Source organism: Acanthopagrus latus, chromosome 7, assembly GCF_904848185.1.
Source record: "Acanthopagrus latus isolate v.2019 chromosome 7, fAcaLat1.1, whole genome shotgun sequence".
Taxonomy (NCBI): domain Eukaryota; kingdom Metazoa; phylum Chordata; class Actinopteri; order Spariformes; family Sparidae; genus Acanthopagrus; species Acanthopagrus latus.
Window position 1 is genome coordinate 26,949,422 of NC_051045.1, and position 27,544 is coordinate 26,976,965.

Below are 27,544 nucleotides of genomic sequence, written 5' to 3' on the forward strand. Positions count from 1 at the left end.
TTAAAACTGATAAAACAATTGCTGTCTGTAATTATGGGCTGTGGCTATAATATAGAAAAATAATAGCAGGCAAAAAAAAAAAGAACTATGAACTAGTTCATTTTTGGAACTGTGAACTTAGTTCAAAATATTGAATTATGAACTATGAACTGAACTAGTTCATTTTAAAATTTGTGAGCTGAACTTTGAACTAGTTCATGTAGAAAGTGAACTTTCCCAACACTGTTAATGGGTGGCATTTGCATCGGTTGGTTGCCTCTGTGGAGGACGAATATTCTTGTATATTGTTTAGAACCATCATAATTGGGAACAAATGCAACAAGTAAGTTCCACAATCAGTCACAATATTAAGCAAGAAAAACATGGAGATATAAGATTCAGACACACACACACATAGATGAAGACAACAGAAACGTTTCCTCCATGCTGTTTAATATAGGGGCTTTTGGTCTTTCTTTATACAGTGTGGTGGGAGTGTGAATGGAGAAGTAGCCTACTGATGTATTTTACTGTACACACTACTATTGCCATTAAAATAGTTAATTTACATGACATTATCTGTAGATATCAATGATGTCAGCTGCATTCCTATACAAGGCATTGAATGTCCTGTATGGTGGGATGTAAACGGACTCGGTATAACCTCTGTTTACATTAATTATCATTACATAGGTTATGAAACACACAGATAATCAGACAAGAATAAAGCATATAATGACAATACACATTCAAATATTGACAAAAAAAAAAGAAAAAAGCCAAACACCCCCCACCTCCTCCTGTCTTCCCCAAGACATATTCAGCATTATGTGTCTAATGATATATACCTGGTATATAACTACTCAGTCATCCGCCTCCACCGACATACTGTACACTGTACAGCAGGAAGTTCAGGTGCATGATATGACTAAAAGAGAAAGCCGGGTCACCAGACTCAACAATGTTCTTGCAGAGTGTGACACTCTCGGGACAACTGCCTCCTTGGCACTGCAATAATCTTGGACTGGGTTATGGTAAAAGGCTGTATAGTGAAGATTGATTGGATGAAAGTCAGATTTAACTTTTTATGAATAAATCATACCCTGATGAGTCTCGAGCCTCTGCTGGAATCGAAGCATTTAACATGTCAACTGTCAGAATCCTAGACAAGGCTGCTGCAGGCCATAACATTTATTACACACTGAACAAGAAAATGTAGGAGACACAATGGCTCCAAGGATGGGATTACAATCACCAAACCCTATCAGGACAAGTGAAGACATAAGTGTTAAGTGTGTTAGAAATACCAGAATATGTTAAACATATTAAAGCAAAAGACAAAAAGCCTTTGAATACAAAGGCCCCAAAGTCCTCAAAGAATTCAAATAATTATAATGTCATCTTGTGCGCAAAAAAGAACTACACTTTTCATCTTCAGTCCTTTCTTGTTCCCACAGATTATTATTTTAACAACATGTGTGAACAAATTAAGAAATTGTGTGTACAAGCCTTTGTCTAACACTGGTACATTTACAGTGTTAGACAAATGCTAGCAGTGGATCAGGCTATGTGGATCAATTGGTAATTTCCTTGGGAAAAATTAGTTAATTAATTAATTAAAGCTACAAGGAACTCTATCTTTTGTTGATCTGGCGGCCCCCTGTGGACAAAAGATGCAAATTAAATGTTGTCTCAGTGCCATAGCACCAGACTACAGAGCTGATTGTTTCCTCAGGCTGTGAGACTTCTGAAATCATCCTCAGATCTCCTCCCTGATGGTCCTATTTGCTAATGTAGGTCATATAGAGGCTTTAGTATAAAACAGAGATGGCCTCATAGCTAGTGAAAAGTTCTTTGTAGCAATAAAAACGTGTGTGGGCAAGATTCATAACATAGCAAGCTAACGTAGCACATCAAGTATCTTATAGCTGTCTCAAATTATAAGATGTGTATCTTATGTGTATGAGAACATAACTTGTACTCACATGGTTTATGGTACATGGAGTGATCAAATGATCAAAGGTGCACCATATGGTTTGGGAAAAACAATTCACACTCAGGGCTGCACAGTGGCCCAGTGGCTAGCACTGCTGCCTCACAGCTAGAAGATCGCCGGTTCGCGTCCCGGTTGGGACGCCTGGGATCTTTCTGTGTGGAGTTTGTATGTTCTCCCTGTGCAAGCGTGGGTTTTCACCGAGTACTCCGGCTTCCTCCCACAGTCCAAAAACATACTGAGGTTAATTGATCATTCTAAATTGTCCGTAGGTGTGAATGAGAGTGTGTAAGAGTGTTCGTCTCTATGTGTGGCCCTGACTGGTGACCTGTCCAGGGTGTCCCCTGCCTTCGCCCTAAGTCAGCTGGGATAGGCTCCAGCCCCCCCGCGACCCTGCAGAGGATTAAGCGGCGTACATAGAATATGTACAGATGATGGATGGATGAATTCACACTCATTTCTATATTTACAATATTAATGAGATAATAATGCAAACTTAGAAATGTTTCTTTTTTCCATAAGTGAATAAGCAAGCTGATCTCAGTGGAAAATAAGGTCCCAGAACACTGTTTGAAGAAGCTAGAAAGGTGGCAGGGTCCGCCATATTTCAAGTAAAACAGTATGAAATTGTGATATCTTTTGGGGTCAGTTTGTTTATTCATATTCATCTCTTCATCATTTTATCCTTTTACAAATTTGTGTGAAGTTTTTTCATAATTTGTTGAGAAGGTCTTGAGTAATGTCCACTGTCAACTTGATCTTTGACTAACAATTTCAAATCAGTGTAAGTGTAGAAATTCCCTGCTGGCATTCCTGAGATATCGTGTTCACAAGAATGGACAGTCAATCTGAAAACATTTTTCCTCCAGTTACGGCTATCCCCGGAAAACGGAGGCATAAAAAAAAAAAAAAAAAAGTAAAAAAATCTTTCAGGACTTCGGATGTCTCCATAACACAACAGCACTACATTTCAATAACAAGCTCAGAAACTAACCTACATGAGTGTTGTGCATAGAGGTAAATGTAGGGGGTTGTAGGGATGAGTCCTGCCTGAACTACTACAGCATCACTAGTTCACTAAACCCTGCCTTTCCTTCCCTATATCAGCATGTGTTTTATGACAGCACAACATTTTGATGAAATCAAAGTACAATGCTGACATACAGTCGTTAACTTTCATCATGACACATTTTTTCACAACACATTAATATTGAGAGGAGGAGGACACCTCCCACTTTCTCACACCTGTTCCCTCACAGGATCATATGGCTTTTTAGTTAAACATGAAATTGTTTAAGCCTCCTTCATTTGATCCAAAGGTTCACACAGTCAGGAGATGGGCGTTCACAACTCATGATTATGAGGAAACATTACAAAGGAGAAGAGACAGTCCTGCGTGTCTCTAAGGCATTCATTCAACCTCTTCATGGATCTTAATCTATTGATATGGCTGCTGCTGATGTGGATCCTTCAGATCAATGTGGTGAAAATCAAACAAAAACAGGGATCATCCTGATTGTTGCTGATGTCCGATGATTACATCATTTGACCACGCAGCATGAACACTGCTCACTCTCTGTCAGTGTGTGGTTTGACAACAGCAGTTTGACTTAAATGTCCATCATTTTGTTCGACCTGTAGATACATATCATGGTCAAATGTACCGAGCATTAGCAACAGCTCTTATGGATGAAGGTGAGTGCTTTACAGTATTCACAGATATAATGACATGTATTATAGTTGTATTTTCAAGGATCTACCTGAAATTTCTGTGTAACCTTAGTCACTCCTCACCTGTTTCATTTCGTCATCAGCACTACGTCAAACTTAACTGATGATGCAAACTAACAATCAATCAGAACTCAGTGGACATACAACACTTTGGATACAATCTCATCTTCAAGTAATTGCTTCAAATTCATAAAGTGAACAATAGTGCAAAAGATTTCAACCAAATGGTAAAAGAAAAAAAAGTTTCATACTGCTTATTTATCCACCGAAGAACTGAACAACTCCGTTAGTGTTGGACAGTTTTTGCTGGTTGTGTCGGGTGTTTCTCGATCCACGTTTGGCTCATGCGTCTCTGACAGTCAGACCATTTTACAGTTGCAGGCTGCTTTTTGCCCTTATTACACATAAGATTAACATCTGCACAAGATCAACAAACAGAAGAAATTGCCATTAGATGCCATTTTCATTAAAGTTCTCTCGAAAAGCACATTCCAAACAAAGAAAACACCCTGATCCTAAATGTGATTACAACCCAGATAACTTATCCATTTACATTTGGAGTGTCAGCTAACATGTAGTATTCATGTCTAGAAATGCTTTTACAGAATGATCTGTTGAACAAATATATATATATATATATATATATATATATATATATATATATATATATATATATATATATATATATATATATATATTTTTTTTTTTTTTTTTTTTTGCAGTGACTGACAAACTCTCTTACAGTGGACTTGAAATACACACTACCAGAGTGACAGTTGAACTACACCACGAGAGCATTAAGTTAGCAGAAATATACAGCACAGACTGAGCACAACTCACTTCATTCAGATCTGCATCAAAGTGTTAAACTAAGCCAGTGAGTATCTACAAACAAGTGTCTGATCAGTATATGTCTTTCCTAATAAATCAGAGGACTTGAAGAGATTTCCTGTGTGCAATGTGAAATTAAAGTAGCCCAAATTGAGTTTAATTATTTCCAATAATTCAATAGTTATATAGTTTTCTTTTTTTCCGTTCTGTCATGTAGTATAAAGGGACTTTCCGTTTTACAAACCTGTTGTTGTAAAATGACATATAAACAAACGTTTAGCTTTATATTTAGGCTGAGTTTGCTCCAAATGCAAGGGTGCAAGGACCAACCGTATGACTAAATCCACCCTAAAAACACAATGTTATTCCTATCATCACTCTCTCTGTGATTTGAAGACATGAAAAAAAGGTGTTTGAGAGGTGTTCTTAAAGCTGTAACTTTTGAAAAATGCCAGAATTCTAATTTAGCTCTGCGACTATAGGGGGCAGTGTAACTGCGAACTGCTGCTCACTGTGCTGCTTGCTTGTAGCCATAGACATATAAAGAGTAGACGCCGCAACGGCTGCCGGGCAGGGAGAAATGCGGCGGCCATCTTGGGGCGGTCATTCTACTCCGAGTTGAATGAATGTAGGCTACAAAGAAGAACGAAGAAAGAGGCATTCCACTTCCTTCCCGTCCCCATTTGTTATCCAGGTTTTGTTTTAGTCACTCATGATTCTTTCTCTCTCATTTCTCACTCATTGACCTGATATGAGTTATATTGAAACTCTATATATAATTTATATATATATTTTCATATTCTCTGATATATAAATCTATCTATCTATCTATCTATCTATCTATCTATCTATCTATCTATCTATCTATCTATATATATATATATATATATATATATAAATGTATATATATATATAATATATATGAATCATATTGATACTCTACATGATTTATATAATTTCATTTTCTCTGATATATAAATGTATATATATATATATATAATATATTATATATGAATCATATTGATACTCTACATGATTTATATATTTTTCATTTTCTCTGATATATAAATGTATCTATTACATATATGGATAGATATATCTGTTTTATATTTTTTTCATAGTCTCTGATATATACATGTATATATATATATATATATATATATATATATATATATATATATATATATATATATATATATATATATATATATATATATATATAGAGAGAGAGAGAGAGAGAGAGAGAGAGCCTATATGATTTCTGTTGTGTTTATAGTGTTTGCAAAATACCTATCATACAGAACATATATCATACATCAGAATATTCTATTACTGTTAATCCATTTATTAATGAATAAAATACGCCGGCCCATGTGTCCTGTGTCATAGCTATAATGTATGACGTTAACAGCAAAAAAAAAAAATGCGTGAAAATCAGTTTCTATATCAGAGTTAAGATTGATTGAATGCGCTGACACCTAATCGCGCCTGCTGAACAGATTACACTGAGTGGAACGGGTGACCGCCTCAAGATGGCCGCCCCAATTCTCATCAGCGCCAACAGGCAGCAGCGTTCGATGCGGCGTCTACTCTTTATATGTCTATGGCTTGTAGCTATCTTTGGCTGTAGTGACCAAGGACATTTCCTTTGACCTGAACAGTGATGGAGGTGGAGCCAAATTCAACCCCCAGAAAGCTGCTAAGTGGCATTTGAAGACAAAAGAGCTTGACTTCCTGGATATGAAAATACTTGGCTCTTCTGTGTTGTGTTGCCCATAGAGCGTGCACACTAGAGACTACCACCGAGCCGGCTTACTTCTGGTTTAGTGCCAGGCTTACTTGAATGGGAATAAAATAATTTAATTGTGCAGCCAATCTTCCTACCATGAGCATATTTCACAAAATGTAGACTACTTGTGTAGGCTATGGCTGTGACTGCACAGTAAAACCCACAGGGAAGTAACAACTGATTGACCTGAATAAATCTGTAGATTTGCAGGATAATTAACTGTAGACCAACTTTGTAAATTCACTTAACTTGAGCTGTTGCATCTGAATCAGCTATTTTCGGTGTCTATAGACGTAATCACATTTTCTCAGGATAGAAACACACTGACCTCAGCGAGCTGGATGGAGCAGCTACCATTCTTTTTCCACGAGAAGTGGCAAATCTCACCCTATTAATATTTGAAATTTAGACCTTTTGCTTTCGAATTGGAAAGATACGCAGCTAAGTCAGGCTGTCTTGGGGTTACTGGGCATAGGGGTTTAGGGGAATGAAGCAGTACATTTTATTCCGAGGACAATCTTCAAGGAAGTTGAAAAAATGTTAATTTGTGCCAAAAATCCATCTGATCCATCTAACATCCAGATAGTTGATTTGTTGGGCGGTTACGCAGTGTTCAGACCAAGTTTAGCCTTCCTAAAATGCACACCATCATTGATTTGAATGAGGCCAGCCCAGCAACAAAGCATTAGCTCAAAGGGCTCACAAAATGAACAAAAAAAAACCATTCCAATCTCACATAAATGCAATAGATTACTTTGTGAGCGGAATTCTGTGTTTCTACTGTTTACCTTGTGATTGTCATGACAAAAGATTGAATAACTGATGCCAACTTTCCAGACTTATAACATCCTGTCTTTGAGTACAATGGAAAACCAGTATTTTTCAGTCTGGTAAGCCCTCAAACTCCTGGATCTGTTACTCAAACCAAATTTCCTGAGCTCATGTGTAGTGCACTTGCCAATATAGCCCCTTCATTTATTTGAATGCAGGATGGTGATCGATCTGAATGCCCCCTTTATGGTGTTGTGATCCCCTCAATCTAAACATCATACAATCCAATCTAATGAGCAACTACTTTGGTGTTAAAATCTAGCCAACAGCTGAGTTTTGGAAGTCTATGGTTCTTGGCAGCTTTACTGTGGTGTTTTTTCAGTGTGTTTCTACCCTTAGACCTGAGTTCTGTTTCTTGATAATTATAAGCTCCATGTTCAAGTAGTAAAGATGGTGAAGACTCAAAGAAAAGCCCAAACTGTCTCCAGTCATTGGACGTGATAGCATTCTGAATTAGGGTGGATTTGCCCTCACTCACTGGATTGGCTTGTCTAATGCAGACAATGGAATTCAAACATGTCAGGATTGACTCAGACTGGTAGGCTGACAGATAAATGAACCTTCAACATTTTCCTGCACTTAAAAATAAAGGAATCAGTTTTAAACATCCAAGCACAGATCATTCATTTCAATCTGCTCATTCAGTTTTGCACAAGTCAGTAGTGTTAGCAGACATCTTGGTAGCAACAGCAAGGACCAGTGGGTAAGAGACGATAAGGAGCAGGACCAAACAGAACAGAGTTTAGCTGTCAGAGATCTTAGTCATGAATGCACATTTCCTGTTCCTTATGCTCCCCTCGGCTATCAGGCCTGATCAGAAATGGAGGACAGGGAGATTTTTCCAGCCCTACACTACAGGTATCTTCCAACAAGCTAAGGACCAAGACCCATAAAGGAGAGATTGTAGTTAGGCTCTGGGAACACAGAAGCGCTGAACCAATTCTCCTCTCATATCATTGATCCGCCCAGGTCTCCCCCGCCCGCGGGGTAATGCCTCAACCCACCTCCCCTGCGCAGCGAATGCAGCGCCACAGTGCAACAGCCACGCAGCAGTGACCCTATATGATACATGGGCTGTCCGCCACGAACTGGACCGCGACAAAGCCAAGCCACTGTTGGCACCACAGGGATTGCCACAGCTAGCAGATCGACCAGGAAGTGGCGACTCCAGTAGCTTTTCTGAATTCTACCAGAGTCAGATGGATTATCTTCCTCTGCCGTGGCACCCCCTGTGGCCCCGTGTTCTTTAGCGTCATCTTCATCGTCCTCATCATAGACCTCCACTACAGTAACACCAGCTATTTCCTCAGCGGAGGTAGATCTCCTTGGCTGGGAGGTGTGAGGCTGTTCTACGCCTGGTGATAATCCCGGGCAATTTGGACTCTGCTCTGTCTCCTCTACATGGGATGAGCCTTCTGATAGACCAACTTCTTGATGCGTGGTTTCAACCCTGAGGTTCTCCACTGTCATCCCACCCTGTCTGCCTTCTCCACAGCATCCTCCAAATGTAAGCTCACCTTGTGTCCCTGCTGATGTCTCTGCTAAATCACACAGTTTTGATGGAGCTGCCTCCTCCACTGCACCCTGAACTTCCATCTTGCTTCGTCCCACTGATCCCATCTGAAACTCCAGCCCATCTTCTGCCACTCTTAGTGCTGTTGTTTCCTCTGGCTTCTCTGTTGCCACGGCTTCATTCTCTTTGTTGTCTCTCTCCTCCTTTTCTACTTCCTCCACTCCTTCATCACCCCCAAACAGAGGACTTTCCATAGAACATGCCACAGTAGCGGAGCGGGGTAAGGGAGGAACCAGTGTTGTTTTGGAGACCGGAATCGGCTCTGTGGCTGTACTCACTACCGTTGCTGTGGTAACTGAAGTTGTGGTGGTGATAGAGTCCAGCTCTTCCTCCCCCTCATCAGACATCCAGGTGGAGGTGGGGCTGCAGGCCTGGGAGCGGAAAGTGCGTTGCTCTGCAATGGTATCCAGATCAGACGGGTAACCTGCTGTTGCAGGAATGGGGCAGCTTTCGGTCTGAATGCCTGTCTCCCGCAGGGGGTGAAGGTAAAGGTGATGGTGAGAAAGGCATGGATGGCTCATGCAGCCCACTCCACCTAGGCCACAACGAAATTGTGCCAATCGCTCACCTGTACACAGCTTCTCATAGGTGGAAGAGTGTGGCATAGTGTGGGGCACAGAGTGGGACATATGGGGGAAAGAATGAGGTAAGGTATGGGAGTATGTGTGAGGCAGAGAATTTGATAGAGAGTGGGTCAAAGAGTTGGGTAGGGAGTGGGGTAGAGGGTGAGGCAGAGAGTGAGGCAGAGTGTGGGAAAAGGTCTGTGTGTAGGAGTTGAGTAAAGATGCAGTTTCCTCAGAGAGGAAGGCAGCTTCCAGCAGCAGGTCAGCCCGACTTGGGATGCTACTTTCCTCACCGCACACAAAGCCACTGTCCTGGGTGCCATCACCTGACAGACAAGGAAAGTCTGGGCCATTGCCGTTCCGGTCAGCCAGTGCCTGATCACTTAGTTTAGTGTAGGTGGAGCTCCGAGTAAGAGAACGGGCTGGCGAACCGTCACAGGAGCAGGAACCCCTACCTCCTATTCCAGGTTTTGGTATTCCGCCTGGACTCTCCCCTGATACAGATGCTGGTGCTGAACCCCCAACACGGGACCGACAGCCTGATATGGCCTCTCCCTCTTTGGCTAATCCAGCCTGGGCTAGCTCCATGTTGAGCAAAAGGTTCTCAAGTTTGTGGTTCTGAGTGTTGATGTCTTGGAAGTACTTTTGGACCCCTATATCACCAGTAAGTCCTCCAGCATCACTCAGCCTGGCACGAACAGTGTCCACAGCCTGTTTGAGCTGCTGGATCTCCTGACGTGCCTCCTTCAATGCCAGCTGAGCCTCCACACGGTGACATTCCTCCTCCACCCAGTCCTCCTGCATCCTGTAAAGCTGGCCTCTCAGCTCATCTATCTCTGTGTCCCTGGGAGGGAAAAAATAAAGAAAAGGGAGAAAGAAAGACCAAAAGAGACAGGGAGACAATAAGGGGATTAGATGGAAAAAGAAAACAGGCTTAAGGATAAGGGCAGAATGAGAACCTGGAAGACATACTTAAGGAAAAACTTTTTAAAAAAGTCAGACAATGTACAACTTTGTCTATCTCAGTATCTCACCTGTCTTGTAGAGTGTTGATCGTTTCCTTTAACCTGGCCCGAAGGTGTCGGATACACACCTCTTTCTGTTGCAGGGGTGAGAGGTACTGCTCTGGTGGTGGGGGCCGGATTCCATGGTTGTCCGTACATGACGTGTACTTCTGATGACGTCTAGGACATGTGAAAAGTGTTTTTGCAAGTTCTTCACAACTGATTTCACTTCAGCGAGATGCTGGGTATTTTGAAATGTCAAAAATTGTCAAGTATAGAAAACCTGGTAAGGTTCGTAATCTTGTTCATTTTAGACTGGACTTTTATTTGAATTTTTTGAAATTGTATAGGTATGTATTGTATTTGGAAATAATTTAATATTTGAGAATTTCTGGCTTATTGTTAAATGCACAACATGTCATTTCTGCCACTAGGACACACTCTACAAAAATTACTCAAAATACTTTTACTAAATTATTATATAGATTATTTAGATATACATATTATATAAACAAGAGATTTTGATGAAAACTCTAGTGCCGTATGAGCACAAATATTTTTATTAATATTAGAGTCTATTGACAGGGCTGTACAATTGCACTTTTAAAAAACTAGAAAAAAGTCTTTCGTGGCTCCAGAGCAGCATGTAATCTGACAAAATTCTCTCCTGTTATGACACTCTGTGGCTAACTTGTGCTGTGGGTAATCTAGGCACCAGGTTGTGAAAAGGCAGAAGAATTCATGGAATACAAAAAGTGATATCTTTGGTTCTGCTGTATCGATTTTATTCACTTGTTTTTAAACTGTCCATAATCAGTCCAACAGTGTAACAGGACAGCAATTGTAGACCAGTGGTTTCAAAAACCTGTAAACACAACTTAGCCATCTATATATGTTATGGGAATATTGGGATCTGATTTTCACTGAGGGGCAGAAGTCATACAAAATTTCCATTTTTATTCAAAATGTTTATATTTGGTTTGAAATGAGTGCACTCAATCTTTCCGGGGAGTATGTTGGACAGGAGCACCAGCTCCAGTGCCTTACCCTTTGGTGGGGCTGCAGTCACTGCCTTTACATGAGCCTGAGTTGCTGCCGCTGCTGACGGAGGCGTTGCCATAGGGATCTCTACTACTGGGCGCGGCTGGTGTTCGCCTGGTCCAAAGTAAGAGGAGACATTTTAATTTGTTCCTGGAAACACACCATGAAAACTTACTCCAAATAACAAGGTGACTGTGAACTTTTTTGATGCCAACACAACACAGAAATACACAACTATGAACAACACATTGCAAATGCAGAGGCCAAACTCACTGATAACAGACCACAGTTCTGCCTCAGAGACAAAGACACATTAATAGTGATGCTGTAGTTATTCAAAAAGGGAGTGTCCTCTGCAAAAATGAACACCAAACCAAAAATCAAAATGAAATAGACAATTATATAACCACAAGGAGCACTACCCAGAGGAAATAGAGTGAAGATAACTTTTGATAAAGTGTATGAACATAAACAAGAAATGAGAACAAAAAATGAGAAAAGAAGGGGGTAGCAGGTCAGACTAGACATGATGCGATGGCAGCACTTCTCTCAAATGTTTTCCACAATATCACATTATGAAACATTCACAACAGTGCAAAGGATCTCATCATTCCCATGCTTCAGATAATCAAAACTGATGGGGAGGAAGGAACAGGGACTCAGGACAGACCGAGAGCGGGGGGTGGAGGGAGAGTTTGTTGTACGGCTGTGGCGATCTGGCGACTTGGTGGAAGCGTATCCTTTAGTTGGCGACTTGATTGATGTATAGCCTTTAGTCGGACGCATTGAGACCATATAGCCTGTCTCCATGGGAATGTAGTCTAGCTCTATGAATCTGCAGTAGTCAAACCTGACCAGGCAGAGACAACAGGGTGTTAAATCACACAGGACAGCAGAGGACCACACAAGAAAGTTGTAACGTGCACTCTATAAGTGTATGCACAGCATACTATTGAGGTGAGACAAAGCTGTCTTGCATGTTCATTCAGAGCCCAAGCTGCAGGCAGTCAATGCTAAATATCAACAAGCACTCAAATACTGAAGGGGCCCAAGAGAGGTGGCTCACTAAAAGCTTTCAAAAGGAGCAGTGAGATGGCTCACTTTTGCTTCTTTATGCATTCTATGTGAAGTCATTTACTGCTATGAGGCCTTTACCGGCTCAGAAGATAATAATCTGCATCCTGAAACATGATTCACAAAAGGTAAAGTGTTCTAAGACTCTACAGGGCGGCAACAGCATTATCATTTATTCATAAGAGCCTTATTATTAGTATTTCACTCCACACAAACTTTTGGCAGACTTCAAACCAAACATTAATTCAACCTTTGACACATCTGACACAACCCAAAAGATCATCGGAGCAACATCTTTTAGCAGGACAAGTTGTATTTATGTGCTAAAATCAGCATAGACTACTTAAGGACCTACTTAAGTCCTTGATGATGTAGATTTGGCCATTATATGAACTGTAAAGTCCAGCACAACCTTGGACTATCTAACATCCCTACTCATCTTCCTCTACACACACTGCCAGAAAATATGTACAGTAACCACTATGATGAAATAGCTCTCTGCTCCCTTTTAAGACCGTAACATAAAAATCCTCATCCTGCATGACGAAGGTAGATAACAGTTATTAACTACTTAATGTTTTTCTAAACAACATTTTTGTAAATAGGCCTATTTATTTTGTTAAGAGAATTAGATAAAATATCTCTGCCACTCTCATGTCTGCTTGCTAAATTTGAAGCTAGAGCCAGGAGGAGATTAGCTTAGTTTAGCATCAAGAACAGAAACAGAAATGCGTACAAAGAAGTCATTCTGTCATGACTCTGTCATGACTTTCTTTGCTAAAAAAAAAAATATTGAAATATTGTATAATAAGTGATATTAAATAATTCATACCAAATGTTGTAATGACCTGTCACTTTAAAAGGACATGTTTAGCTTTGTCATTGTTTAGCTTTGTTAAAGCTGTACTGGTTTCTAGCATAGATTAAGTAGAATATACCGAATGCAAAAATGGCGCCTATTCAGTCCAATGAGAACTGCTCGCTGGCACATAAACCAGAAAAGTTTTCTATCTTCAGTAGTGTTGTGCTGTAGTGGTGCTGGCTCCACCCACATAGTTTTCACTTGGTTTCAGATTGCGATGTCATCACAGACTTTTTAAATCACTTTTCTCAGTTTTACAAATATAAAGCCACAGTGGATCAAATATACATCATTTACGACAGAAAAAGTCACAAATGATGTTGTTTGCCATTTCAGGTGTCCTATAAACAGTTTTACAGATTTCTCTATTATAAAGGCGCTCAATGGGAAAAATGCTTTTTAGACCACCACAATGAGGTCTAAATAATACAGTGCATTCATGGTTTCCAGTTTGCCTGAGTTACAGAAGCTAGCGGAGTGGAGGCCAGGCCAGACTTCATGTTAGGACTTCATATCTTCCATAACTTCCACATTTTTTTATTGGTGTATGAATTACTAATGTGTGGGACATGGGGAAAAAAGGTATTTGTTAGAGATGCTTGTACGTGGATAAGCTATGTAGATAGGCAGCCTAGCTGGTTCTTCTAAATTTAGCTCAGCTAAGTGAAGTGCTTGCTGAATTTAGCTTCATACTCTGTTCAAACAAAATGAGAGCGGTATTGATCATCTCAACTATCTATTGGCAAGAAAGTAAATAAATATATTTCACAAAATGCTAAACGATTCCTTTGAACTATCCATGTCAGACAATGCACACAATTGTAAAACAAATCACCTTAAAGACCATGTCAAACAATGTATATCATTTCAGCAAAAACAGTCTAGGACACAGTTTAAATAAACACACATTTTCAGCTTCAACCAATGCTATTATCCTGCTAAGGAAAATAAAGTTTTTGAGTATCACAGCACATAGTACATAGTTACATCAGTGGTAGCCAGGAAAATGAAGGGTGTTCTGTGATGGGCAACTTCTGTCATGACTTTCTTTGCTAAAAAAAAAATTATTGAAATATTGTATAATAAGTGATATTAAATAATTCATACCAAATGTTGTAATGACCTGTCACTTTAAAAGGACATGACAGTTGCCCAGTCACTGGTCTCAGAAAAACGGGGGGAGGGGACAAGCAGGACCAATCACAGCAGCCATGAGGGATTTTCACACAGGACACAATAACTTTATGTTGCTGCAGTGAGATCCAAATCACGGACCCAACTCAGTGACTTCACCAAGCAAGCTGCCTCATGTGCAACAGACACAAGGGAATCTGATCAAAAAACGGAAACCAGAATTTCCAAACTGTAACTATTGGAAGGAAAAAAAAAATCTTACACATAAACATTTAAATTCACTAACATTAAAATTCACTGTTGTTTGATAAACTACACTCAGGGGTTGTGCTGCTACAGTCACATGTCCTGGTAGGACCAGTAGCTTATTGTGACTAATGTTAGCTAAAGGTAGCAAAATTCATGCTCAAGACTTTACTGATTGATTTCATGACTTTTCTCCACTTGTGCTATTTATTTCAGCATTTGGCCATTGTTCAGGAAAAGGTATATGGAGACACAAGGTGCAATACGTAAGAAAGTTCAATGAAAACATAAAAAATTACAATTATGACATCTATGTTGTAGTGCAAGGATATCTACTGATGTTAGCATGCTAACCTGTTAACCCCAGGCTGTCCCAGTCCAAAGCTCTTGTGCTAGCAGTGTAAACACCAACACTCACCTAGTGCTTTGAACTCCCAGTTAAGATTGCTAGAAGAACAGCTAACCATGCTAACTGGTTAACTACAGCTACAGTTACTAGCAGTAAGCAGCTACTGTGCTGAGAGGCTGCCCCCGGTTTGCTTTAAGTATGAATGTGACGGGTGGCCAATTCTTACATTTTACACTTTCAGTTTTCAGGGCGTATATAGATGTCAGAGTAACGGAAACATATGGTCAAATCCGGCATGTTTCATAATTCACTGGAGACAGTTTGTAGCTGTTCAATGTTACACAGCTTGTATTACACACTAACACAATGTTGTGTTATTCTCACTTCTTTGTGCAAACTTACACTGTACTTTCATATTTTATTCGTGCGACCCCTACTTCTCCAAGTTTCTAGCAAAGGTTGTGGTAAGGAAAAGTGTCCCATGTGATACAATGGGGGAGGAGGCCAGATATTGACTACTCAGTAGTTTCTTTGAAGATCAATATATGACAAAAGCCAAGACAGAACAAAAAGATGCAGAGGGAAGCAGCTGAAGCAGTGAGTCTGAAGAGGGACAGAATTCACAGTACAACAGTGTTTCAGGTGTGACAGTCTATCCCAACTGTGTGCTGGGATAGATCCTGTGTCTGGACTGTGGGTGGTGAGTGACAGTCTGGTGGAGGTGATCACAGGTAGGCTGTAGGAGACAAGTGCTGGTCAGTGTTAGTGGGTGCAGTAAAGAAATATCGCTTTATGCAGTGCTTTTTTTAATGGTAGAGACAGACTGTCGACAATGTCAATGTCCCCCAACTCTTTGCTGTTGAACTTGTTAGTGTATGTCAAAAGCATGGTGCTGACTGTTATTCACTGTGTTGTGAACCAGTGATCACTTGTGATCACAGTATGCTTCCACAGCATGATAGCAATATCTGTACTGTGCATGTAGCCACTAAACACAACTTCATGCCACAAAATGTTACATGGAACGAGGACCAAATTATGTCATATATGCTCCAATTCTAGTGCTCAAATGTATCTTGTGACTAAGTATGTCAATGCAAGTGCACACCTGTACATCTTGGATTCCCTTGTTTTGTCCTGCCAGGACACTATAGATCAGACGTGACATGAAACAGCACACATACACACACATACACACAGTGCTGTGCTGTTTGCTGTTGCTGAAGAACACAGAGCTCCAGTGAGCATCCCAGTGTTATTTTCATCATGTACATAGTGGGCTATCTGAGGGTTGTTTGCAACATTTCAATTTCATTAAATCAATTGGACAGGTCAGCACTGCAACAATTAACTGTTCACTAAACCCCGCCAATCATTGCTTAGCAACTGTAACAAAGCATAGTAGGCCTGTCAAACTTTGGATTTCTCCACATGCTGAAGCAGTGCATATGGGTCTTTTACAGGTTAGTTGTTTTGTTTAGTCTTTCCAAAAACACAAGAGCAAAACTCAAAGGTCAAGGAGCATATCATTAGTTACCCAGGATACAACAGCGTATGGGGTCACAGGTTAAAAAAAAATCAACCCAAGTATGTAAACTTAGCAGCTGAACAGGATTCTTTTGGAACATAATAACAGTTTTACATTTTTCCTCAGCATACTAAGACTAAGGAGCCATCCACACCAGCCCGGTTAATTTTGCAACCGTCAAGTTATGTTCCCAGTTTTACTGTTCTGTCTACATGCAACCGTGCTTTTGGAACACTGAAACCGTGGTCTTTTGAAACCGGGGTCCGGGGTCAGGAATATTTCCGTTGCTTATGTCAGAGCTGAGCGCGTGCCTTTGTAAATATTGCGTGCGCAGCAATGTAAACACAGAGTAACGACAGAAGGTGGTTAGAGGTTGTTAACGATCTAGAACTAATACTAGTTAACCAGCTCGGTCCAGACAAATGATTCACCCTTGCGAGTTGCCATTGTTGTTTATGTTTTGGTATTCGCCGCACTTTCCCGTTCTGGTTTTAAACTATTTTGATTGGTTAAAACAGCCTTCCTATTTTACGTTACAGCGCCACATATTGCTGTAGCTTGGTGGTGGATTTACGGTTGCGTGTGTACAGAGTTATTTTTATTTAACAAAACCTTGGTTGCAAAATTAACCGGGCTGGTGTGGACAAGGCCTTCATAACTCTACAGTGTCATACTTGAAAATGTTTTTTCTTGAACTCTACACCTTCTACATGGATCATCATCATCCTGAGAAGACGCTTAATAACTTCCTGCCTGGTACGTGTTGCTTTAGCTTCAGTTCGTTACCATGACCTCAGCCTGAGATAGTGTTTTAACTAGCTAGACCCGAAAGAGCCAAGAGTGTATCAAGATGTATGGCTAATGTAAAATGGAAAGCTTGACAAGTATACCAACATAAACTGAAGGGCGGAGCTTAGCGAAAGGAAAATTGGTGAATAGACCATATTCACATGGTAGCCATTTTCCTCGTACTCAGGGTGGGAAGCTCAAATGTCCTACTGCTGTAGTGCAGGTTTCAAGTCGAATAAAAATGTAGGGACTAAGAAAAAATATTATCATATCACAGCTTCTCCACTGATAATTAAAAAGACAATGTACTGATTCAGGAAAGTTCAGAGGGAGCTTTAGCTACTGTTAAACAATAGCTAACATTAATATTTAACCGCTACCATTTCATAGTGTTACATGATATGAGAGATTCTTAAATAAATTATCAAATGTTAACATGCAGTTATTCATAATCCATTGTCTTTTCAGTTGCTGATCAATTAGGAATCTATGACATATGACATAATTCTTTTGATACCAGCATTTTAGCTTCCCACCTCAAGTGTGACGTCAGAGGAAAATGGCTGCTGTCCAAATATGGTGTATTGAGGGAAAGCCATTTAAGCTGTAATCCAGGTAGGTATAAATGTTGCCTGTGTGCTGTTGTTGGTCTTGTTTTAGTGGCTACATTGCATGCTGGAGCTAAAGCTATAGCTACTGAGCATGCTATCTGAGACTGTAACTAAAGTGAGTCTCACGCAGGGGGCGCGGGCACAGGAATGGCCACCGGCGCTGTGGCCCCTGATGCAACCGTCCCCGTCCCTGTCCCTGACACAGACGCCGGTTTGGGTACTGGGACGGGCGAGGATGCCAAGATTTGCTGCAATCGGCGTTTGGGCTGCAGCACCTTCAGAGGGTTGAATCTGAGGAAAAGACACGAGAGAGAGGACACCACAACTACAGATTGGACTGTGTGTAGCTACATATTACCATACCACTACAACCACTAACCAGATGTCTTGGCTGCAGTCTAGGACCATATTTATCTGTCTGTGACCCAAACATGATAAGACGAGACAACTGATTAAAACACTTTAAATCACTGACGCATAAGTGAGTTTTTGGCAATATGCATAGAACTACTTCAGCTCATCAGACAACATCATTGCCAAATAAGCTTTCCATAGAATTAAAGAAGTGACTTTGTAAAACTGGATCACAGATATGAACCAGGAATCACCACCATCACATTGTATTCACTAGTTATAACACATACATTCTGTGTATGACATTTCTGGAGCCCCTTTCACATTGAAGTCTGAGCCTGTGTAGCTTAATGGATGGTGAAAAAGTAATCAATGATCCCTGTAGATAACAAAACCTCAACAACATGGTCCCATCCGGTAAACAGGCCAATGGAGTCCAGTAGCTGTAAGAGAGGAACACATCAATGTTCTCGACAGACAGTGCTCGGGTTGCAGTAAACTTGCTGATTATTGGTCAGTGTGTAGGAGGTGGCAGACTGCATTTAGTTTATTTTAAGTCGATCTTCTTGTCAATAGGACCACAGCTCCTCCATCAGGATCATTAGAGCTAATTGAAAAAAGTACAGAAACAAATTGGGGCAAAATGCTGACACAAGCATGACTGCAGCAGAGGGAGAGAGGAAACTGCTGAGTAAGCTGTGAGGGTGCCATTTATAGAATGTTTCTAAGTTGCAAATTATTATTTCATAAATGATTCAAAAAGTGATGTCCTAATGCTTTATGCTGAGTTATAAGCCTAATCAAAATATGTTACAGTCATTAATAGTAAAGTCATTAATAAAGTTATAAATAAATAGTATGGAGTATCCAAGAAGTCTGCAGTGACATATCTTAAAGCCAGGGTTAGGGTTAGAGTTAGGGTTGATAAGTTATTTAGAAGCATTGCTTATTATTTTTGTAGAAAATCTCTTAGAAACCTGACAGCAATGACTAAAACAAATGCTTGGCGAAAAAAACGCAGAGCCTGCACAGGCTTCTAATAAGCCCACATGCTTTTTTACCTACATATCTGCCCAAACTTCTTTGCAAGCTAGTCGCACAAGAAAGTCATAAAAAGAGCAACCAAAAGGTCCTAGTGCTGCCACGTTAGCTTGGCAGTGGTGAGTGCTCACACTAACATTTTTTTACATTGATTATGTGTTTTCTTAAAAGTGAATGAGACTCGAGGTGGTGGGATACGGTTAACGATGGCAATGGTGATGTACACGGCCCCAGAGCAACATTAGGTGTAGTCTGGCAGTGTGTGTTCACGTGTTTTGGTGGATTCCAAAGTTAGCCTGCTCTTGCTGGGTTCAACAATCTTACAAACCCCAGCTTTAATGAGTCATTACGGTCACAGGTTTCTTGTGTTACATAAAACAAAAAGTAAAACAAAGTTGGTTTTATGTAATTGTCAAAGAAGTTGCTCATAATTTGGATCCAGATGCTCTGCAGCACTTTTCCCAAAGGTTAGTGGTCAGACTGTCCACTGGAGCATTCTGCCTGATTAAACTAAAAAGGTATTTTTTTTAAATGATCTGTAGAGCTTTAGTAAATTATTTGTTAACCATTAATACAGTAACTGGATACAACTCATAAAATCTTGATAACAGGCCCCTTATTATAAGGTGATACCAGCTGTTTGCATTGTGGGTAAGCTGTGCTCATGACACGTTAAGTTTAGAAATGATCCAGCTGCGCACACACACACACACACACACACACACACACACTGGGAGTATGCTTTTACACCTACATTCTTCTCCTGTTAAAAAGCTAATCTGACAGGTTTCCCATTTGGTGTTCTGGCAAGGATCAACACAACTGGGTAACAAAATGAGAGACACTCAAAAGCTGAGGAGGAAAAGGAATGCAGAACTGTGAATAAGTTGGATGAATCAATACGGTTCTGTCATCAGTGCAGTACCATCTGGGCATCAAGTATCTCAGGATCACACTGAAAGTTAACCTCAGACGACAAACACGCCTACTTGAGAGTGAGATTTGAGAGTAATTTATGACTTACTAACTTGCAGTGAGCAGGAGGACTTTAACTCAGCAATAAAAAGATTTGAGATATTAGACAGAGATCAAATAAGACATTATATATATATATATATATATATATATATATATATATATATATATATATATATATATATATATATATATATATATATATATATATATGAAGGGAAATATTGGTATATTTATAAGTTATCTAGATTATGTATTGATATATGTGTATATGTATATAATATGTAAAAATATAATCTGTCAATGATATTTACCAATAAGCAGTTTGCATTGTAGCCTGTAAGTAAATATTTTCAAGCCAGAAGTGGTGCTGAGAAAAATACATCCACATGCACTGAAAAATAGTAATTGACTTGACTGACATATCCTCATGTATTTTGTGATTCCTAAAAAAAAGCTGCCTCTTGCATATATTATGCAAATAACACATGCACCTCTGATGTTACAAAGACCGTGGTGGCTGTGATGCATAAATCCATGGAGAATATGGAATCCTGTTGTCCATTGTCCAATCCCCTTTCAACAACAAGGTATTAACATGTATCCTGGGTTATCCAATCTCAAGTGGACAGCTCCAAGTCCTCCAATTGACACCAGGCATTAGAATGTGTCTTAACATGCACCTTAAGCGACCACTTGTGATCAGATCTCACTTCCTCACTCTTTATGCAAATAATCACTTAGATCACTGTGACAAAATGTTTTTTTGTTTTTTTCACAAAGCACCGTGACAACTGGTTTAAATGATCGTATCATGGTGGTCATTTAACACTTGTATTTACAGCTGTGCACTTGGGATTGGATCACACAAGATGCACATTAATGCCAGGCCAAAGTAGACAGGTGGGGAAAATTTAGTTATTTTTGTACAAATATGAACACTATGAAACAATTTGCAGAACTGGAATGAATCTGCATTATTGGAGGCTTTGCTTGCTTTATAACTTCCTATGTTGTTGTTATAGAACAAAATCATCAGTGACCACCACTGCTTTAAGTTTGGGAGGACCTCTTCAGTATGTCTCACTTGAAACCTGCAAGGTCAGTCCCAAACTTATTTCTTTCCTCCTCACATATTTCTAACAACATGTTACATCCAAAATATCAGCAAAGATACGAGCCATTTTCAAAGTTAAGAGTTAAGTTATTTGACTCCTCTATATACAACATCACACATGATTTCCTACTGAGACACTTAATGAACAGAAGCCATAGACCCAGCACACTGAAGTAATAATTACATTTAAACTATTTTACACTCGATCTGTTTGTCCCCTACATTATTTTTAATGGTGGCTATACTGAATTGCACCGAATACCCTGACACTGACATCAAAAACGGGTAACAGATGGTCATTTGCTACCTACCGGCGAGAGCCTAACCCAGACCTCCGATTGGCTGGAGCAGGGGCAGACATGGGGCAAGACAGCTTTGTGGGAAACCGTTAGATTCTTCTGTCCTCACTCTGTCTCTGTCCTTCTACTCAGCACTGAGAGCCTGGAGGGAGACACAGACATGACCGGTGAGTGAGGACATACATACATACATACATACATACATACATACATACATACAAACACACACACACACACACACACACACACACACACACACACACACACACACACACACACACACACACATAGGGAATGAGATTTGCTGACTGTATCTGCATTAGGTCTGGATGACGCAGCATGCAGCATGGTGCTGCTGACTCAAGCTGACACTAAGCTGGCAAAGACAAAATATAAGGTTTCAGCAGCCAATCACCTCCCAGAAATTCAGGAGAACTAAGTAAGTGGCAGCTGTGAGCTAAGAGTACTGACATTTGCATCTGCATCCGTGTGTGAGGACAGATATCTTTGTGTTTGGTGAAGTGTGTTTCTTTATGTTTGACATGATTTGAGTGCTCCCATGTACGTTTTTGAGTATTCTCACACACACGTGGCTGTGTGGATGCAGGGAGATGAGGACAGAGCATCTCATGAACATTTAATCATTACCCAAATCAGTGGGTAGCTCACCCAGGAGTTACACTGCTAGAAAGGCTTCATCTAAATTGTACAGTATGATAGAGTTGGAGACATAGAGAGAAGGAAACAAGAGGGGAAGAAAGTGGGATTATTCGCATCAGTAGCTGCATTTCCTTCTTGGGAACTGACCCCAGGGACTAGGAATCTTTGGAGGAACTCAGTGGATTTCAACCAAATGGACCAGCATCTGTATTAAGTTCCAGGGGTCATTATTGCCCAGGGATAGTACTTTCCAAACAGGAATTTTAACAGTGATTTATCATGCTTTTTTGTTTTTTCCTTTGCTTCAGTATTTCATTTATATTCTTGCACTTGAAAGCTAAAAGGGTAAAAGTCCACACCAACAGGTTTTCTCCCACAGAAAACACTGCTCCTGAAATGCCTTGTCAGTTGTCCCGCCTTCAATATTGTGACATCACACTGCATCACAGAGTCACACATTTGCATCATAGCCTAAGAATTGATTTAGCACAGCTGCTCTGTTGTTATTAGTGGTACTGGCTCAGGTGTGTGTGAACTGGCCAATAAGAGGAGACTTGGCACTGAAAAGACAGGAGCTAAAACAGAGCAGAGGGAGAATACAGTGCTGTTGCAATGAACAGCATGAGCAAGCTGACTTTTTCTGAGCACTAAAGCATGTAAACCTATCCTAGAAGTAACCAAAAATAAAATCATGAACCTGAAAATGAACATAATATGTCTACTTTAAGGGTGGAACTTGTACCATCGAACATTTCTAATTTACTTGCAGTGTTTCACTTCAGACACAGTTTCAAAATTCTGCAGCCACACACCAGTTTGTTTTTTCTGTGCTAGATGAAAGCATATAACAGTTAAACCAAGGACAAAGCCCATGCCGGCCATGTTCTGATTGTAGCCTGTATAAATGAAACCTGCTGTAAGTCACCTTCCTGGTGTATCACCTACATACTGTGTTGTCTCTCAGCCAACCAGGACTGTTTCAAATAACTCTGTTCTGTCCTTTTTCAGACACTGACATACAGTCAGTGGATTGATGGAAATAAAGTCTTATATTGTTATATTCCTGCTGTGTCACTTCAGTAACAGATTATTTATCTAGTTCCTACAACTTTATCAACTCTACTGTCTTATTCCTACGTGTGTGTCTACGTGTACATTCTTGTTATATTCACAGTGCATGTTTAAAGGGAAAGAGAACTAATGATGAAGAGTAACACGGAGCCAATGAAGAAAGTGTAAAAACAAATTATGTCAGTTGAGTCATCTCATACTGAGATTGGAAACTAGATCTTTTTTTTTTTTTCTTTTCCCCCCAACAAAATGCTTGCTTTACAAACTGGGATTGTGAGGTAACTGAGTTGCATTATGGGAGGTGTAGGATCCAGAGGGTGTTGGAACAGTTTGCAAAATATCCTCTGATGGGTGCACAGTCCCATTCATGGTACTTTCCGCAGACTAGGTCTACATCAGCCACACATTCAAAGTAGCTTGCACAACATAAATTATACATGGTGGAATTTAAAGGTATTAATTATCCAATATTTGTAGTTGCAGTGTACAACATCATGAGACACCACACTAGGCAGCAGCTATGTCACAGTGTGCAACAGCTGCTTTTTATTTGCTGCTTCCACAACCCAGAAATGTGATTTTTACATTTAACAGGGGGTTTACTCTAAGTGTTTGTCAAGAGTTCCGCCCTCCGAGACCCCACCGTATTTCACACACATTTTGAACTTTGACCAATGCTGAGCATTTCAAAGTTCTGATATCCAGTCCTCCAACATGACACACACACACACACACACACACACACACACACACACACACACACACACACACACACACACACACACACACACACACACACACACACACACACAGTTAACCACTAATTTCTCTTGATAGCTTCCCATATTTAGACCTTTCCTTAGAAGAATCAAAGATCTGGGCACTATGGTTGTTACTTGCTGCTTCATATTATACTACCATTGAAGTTCCCATCAGTGTCTAGACTAACACTTAACAATCCAAATTCTAATCCAAAATCAGCCCCAGACCAGTGTAACTATACAGCAAATAAATTAAACATTAATCCACTCATTCTAACAAATAAATGTTGGAATTCTACTTCAGCTAGCAAGATTATTTACATTTGCTGTGACAGTGCAGATGTATTACTGGGTCACATGATATCCTGCTTGTTCTGTTACACCATCTCCTCCTCAACATTACAAAGAAGAAACATAGTATGGGCCACTTGCATTGAACACATAATATGCCATTCTGCTGAATCACTAGTCACTATCTGATGTGACTCAGACACAGATGTTCATGGACAAGGTAATGTTTTATGTTATATGCATTACATTTTAGCCTTGTTAGCAGACTTCCTTCCTCACTGCCTGACATTCCTGGAGGTTAAAACCAAACCAAAGTGATGGATGCTTTGCTGAAGTAACAGCACAAAACGGTGAATATCATTAATGCTATTGTGAGAAATTTTTTTCAGTACAAAACAATGGAAAAATTAGCTTTTGCTGGCCCACCACAGTCCAGGTAATTAATGGGAAACACTACAAATGTGTGCATGAACACACAGAGGTCAGACAGCTTTGAGTGCTTCAATTATTTATTCTGCATAATTAAATCCAGAATAAACAGGCCTAATGCCTCCAAATCTAGTTCAATTATGTGTCTTTCAGTTCCAATCAATTATCAGTCTGCTTAATAAATGTATGTGATATGATAATGAATCATTATGATCGATGACTCAGAGATTCAAAAAGATGAAACACAGGGAGCAGGGAAGATGAACTGGAACAAATCCGCAGCCAGTACTCAAATTTGATTGGCTGGTGGGTAAGCTACAGAGAATGTGACGCTTTGGTGACAATTAAGGATGAGAATAAACATGAAAATACATGCACACATGGCACGTAAAAGAAAGAAAAGAGAGAACGACATACAACTGTATTGTTTATTGTGTAACATAGTTAATATAATATTGGTTTACTCTAAGCAGTGTGATGTAGACCCTGTTCCTTGGTTGCTGTCACAAAGGATCAAAACCACATCACAGCACATCATACAGGATTTATTAAGTTAGGCCTGTTATGTAACACCATCTGCAGCCACAGACAGTAAGGACAGCACGCAGGCAGCATCTGTGCTGACAAGGCTGAAAAATACTAAGCAGGCAGAGAGAATAGATGTGATAGGGTGGGTGAGAGGCGAGAAAGTGTATTGGATGAAGAGCAGGAGAAGAGAATATTAAGCCAATGAGATGAAAGGAAGAGGCACATGAGGAAAGTAAGAAAGTAGAGACGGACGGGAGGATGATGAGTAGATGAGGAAGGGACAGATGATAGAGGGAGGATGGACAGCACCGTGGAAGAATATGATTAAAAACCCACGTTGTTCATCCCCTTCTGTGAGTGCTGCAGAGGAGACACTGCTGTTTCTCTTCTGAGGGACAGTGAGTCCTTGATAACTTGGATGATGTGACATTGACTAATCCCTTGAGATACATAAAAACAAATGTTCTGCAGAGCTGGAGAATGCATGTTTGTGTGTGAAAGTCCAGAAGCTGTATACAACTGTGACAGCTACTGGTTATACACAGCACAGTGCAAGGAAAGAGTTTAGATGCAGAGATGCAAGGGGGTAATGAAGCCCCCCTCCTCATGCAGCCGGACCAAACTGCAGTGGCAACGCAAATCACAACTCGTACCTCATAGGTTGGGGCAGGGTGGGGGAGGAGGGGGTGTGCATGTGTCTGTAGGAAAGCATGACTCACACCAGCTGAGTCCAGTGTCCTTGCACATTCCCATCCTACAGAGATTAAAGACTTTTAGCAGTCCCAGGGTTAACAACACTGAGTCACTGCTGTTAATCCAGGGACTCCAATGAACACTCATGGATGTGTTTGGGTGAGTATTTCTTATCCAGTGCCTCTCTGGTCCAATTCAGCACTTTCTTTTGTCTGGTGTTTGGACACTGATCAGTGAGAGGCAGTGATTACCTAGTGTGTGTATTCTCTGTGCTCCCTCTGTGTTAGGTTATATCATGCAGAGAACAAAACTGTGCTTAGTCAGGACGATGTTAAAAGCTGTATATCATCCTGCCTGCCTGTCATCATGTACCTTGCTGACCATTTGCTGTCACCATTCATTGTTTGCAGTAACAGACATGTCATAATAAGTTTTCAGAAATGTCATTTAGTCACTATTGCAATAAACGTAATCAGCAGGGCTGTATGTAAGTGTGTATGAAAGTGTAAATACACTTTCTAGTGTATTTAAATTACAATTGATAAAGAAAGGAAAATAATATTACAGATATAATTTAGCATTTTCTGTCAGAATTCTATAGAGTAGTTTGACATTTTGGAAAATATGCAAGGGCAAATCAAGTACCCCCCACTTACAAGGAGTACTGGTCTATTTAAACAGACACGACTGGGAATTTCCAGTAACCCATCTTCAGCTTTGGCATCCTGGTGTTAATGCCATTTGCCCTTCATCTGATGGAGATAGAAAAACATGGACATTCGAAATCATGTCATTAAAGGGAGTCTGTAGAACTTCTGTGTTGTGTTGGAAGCCAGTCATTTGTTAATGTTAGCAACTCCATTTCTAAACTAATGTTAGCAACTGTTAGCAAAGTGGAGAGAGGGACTAAGACGTGCAAGTTGCATCATTGAGTGGTGCAAAAAATCCAACCCAAATCCTTCCAAAAGAAATCCACAGTCCAGCAGCATTGAACAACTTCAACAAATTGTCCACTTGTATAGGCAACTGAGAGAGATGGGGAAGGTCTCATTTACCTCGTCAGGTTACAATCCAGTCACAAATCGACACTAAAAAAGTAATTCAGACATGAGAATTGCTTCAAATAGTTACATAGAGCCCTTAAAATAAAAAAGGACACTTCTTCATTATCTGGCCACCTACGGTGCTTTATAGGCTAACACACAACCTGTGCCCCTATGCTGCCAGTCTGCACTGATGTTAGAGGAATTGCACCAAGTCCAGTGACTTCACTGCTGGACCTCAGTTAAAAGAGGGTGAATGGAATGTTGAAATATGTCAAAATGCGGGACTGCCATGCTTAAATCTACAATAACAATGTAATGTAAGCTAGCTAGCTAGCTAATTAGCTACCAAGG

General features: G+C 40.2%; 1 protein-coding gene across 3 annotated transcripts in view; it reads right to left on the reverse strand.

Moving 5' to 3' along the window:
- Positions 1-27,544, reverse strand: part of snphb (syntaphilin b) — a 41,311-nt gene that overhangs the window by 3,495 nt on the left and 10,272 nt on the right. Inside the window, exons 2-7 of one of the 3 annotated variants that reach the window (XM_037103781.1) lie at positions 21,727-21,856; positions 12,006-12,185; positions 11,342-11,449; positions 10,325-10,474; positions 8,672-10,134; positions 3,955-4,120 (exon numbers count right to left, since the gene is read on the reverse strand). In XM_037103781.1, coding sequence (XP_036959676.1) covers positions 3,990-4,120; positions 8,672-10,134; positions 10,325-10,474; positions 11,342-11,449; positions 12,006-12,185; positions 21,727-21,776 — 2,082 coding nt within the window. In that variant the 5' untranslated portion in view covers positions 21,777-21,856 and the 3' untranslated portion in view covers positions 3,955-3,989. Of the gene's footprint in view, positions 1-3,954; positions 4,121-5,902; positions 10,135-10,324; positions 10,475-11,341; positions 11,450-12,005; positions 12,186-21,726; positions 21,857-27,544 lie in introns of those variants that run through there. The other 2 variants (XM_037103779.1, XM_037103780.1) reach the window with 2 other exon arrangements.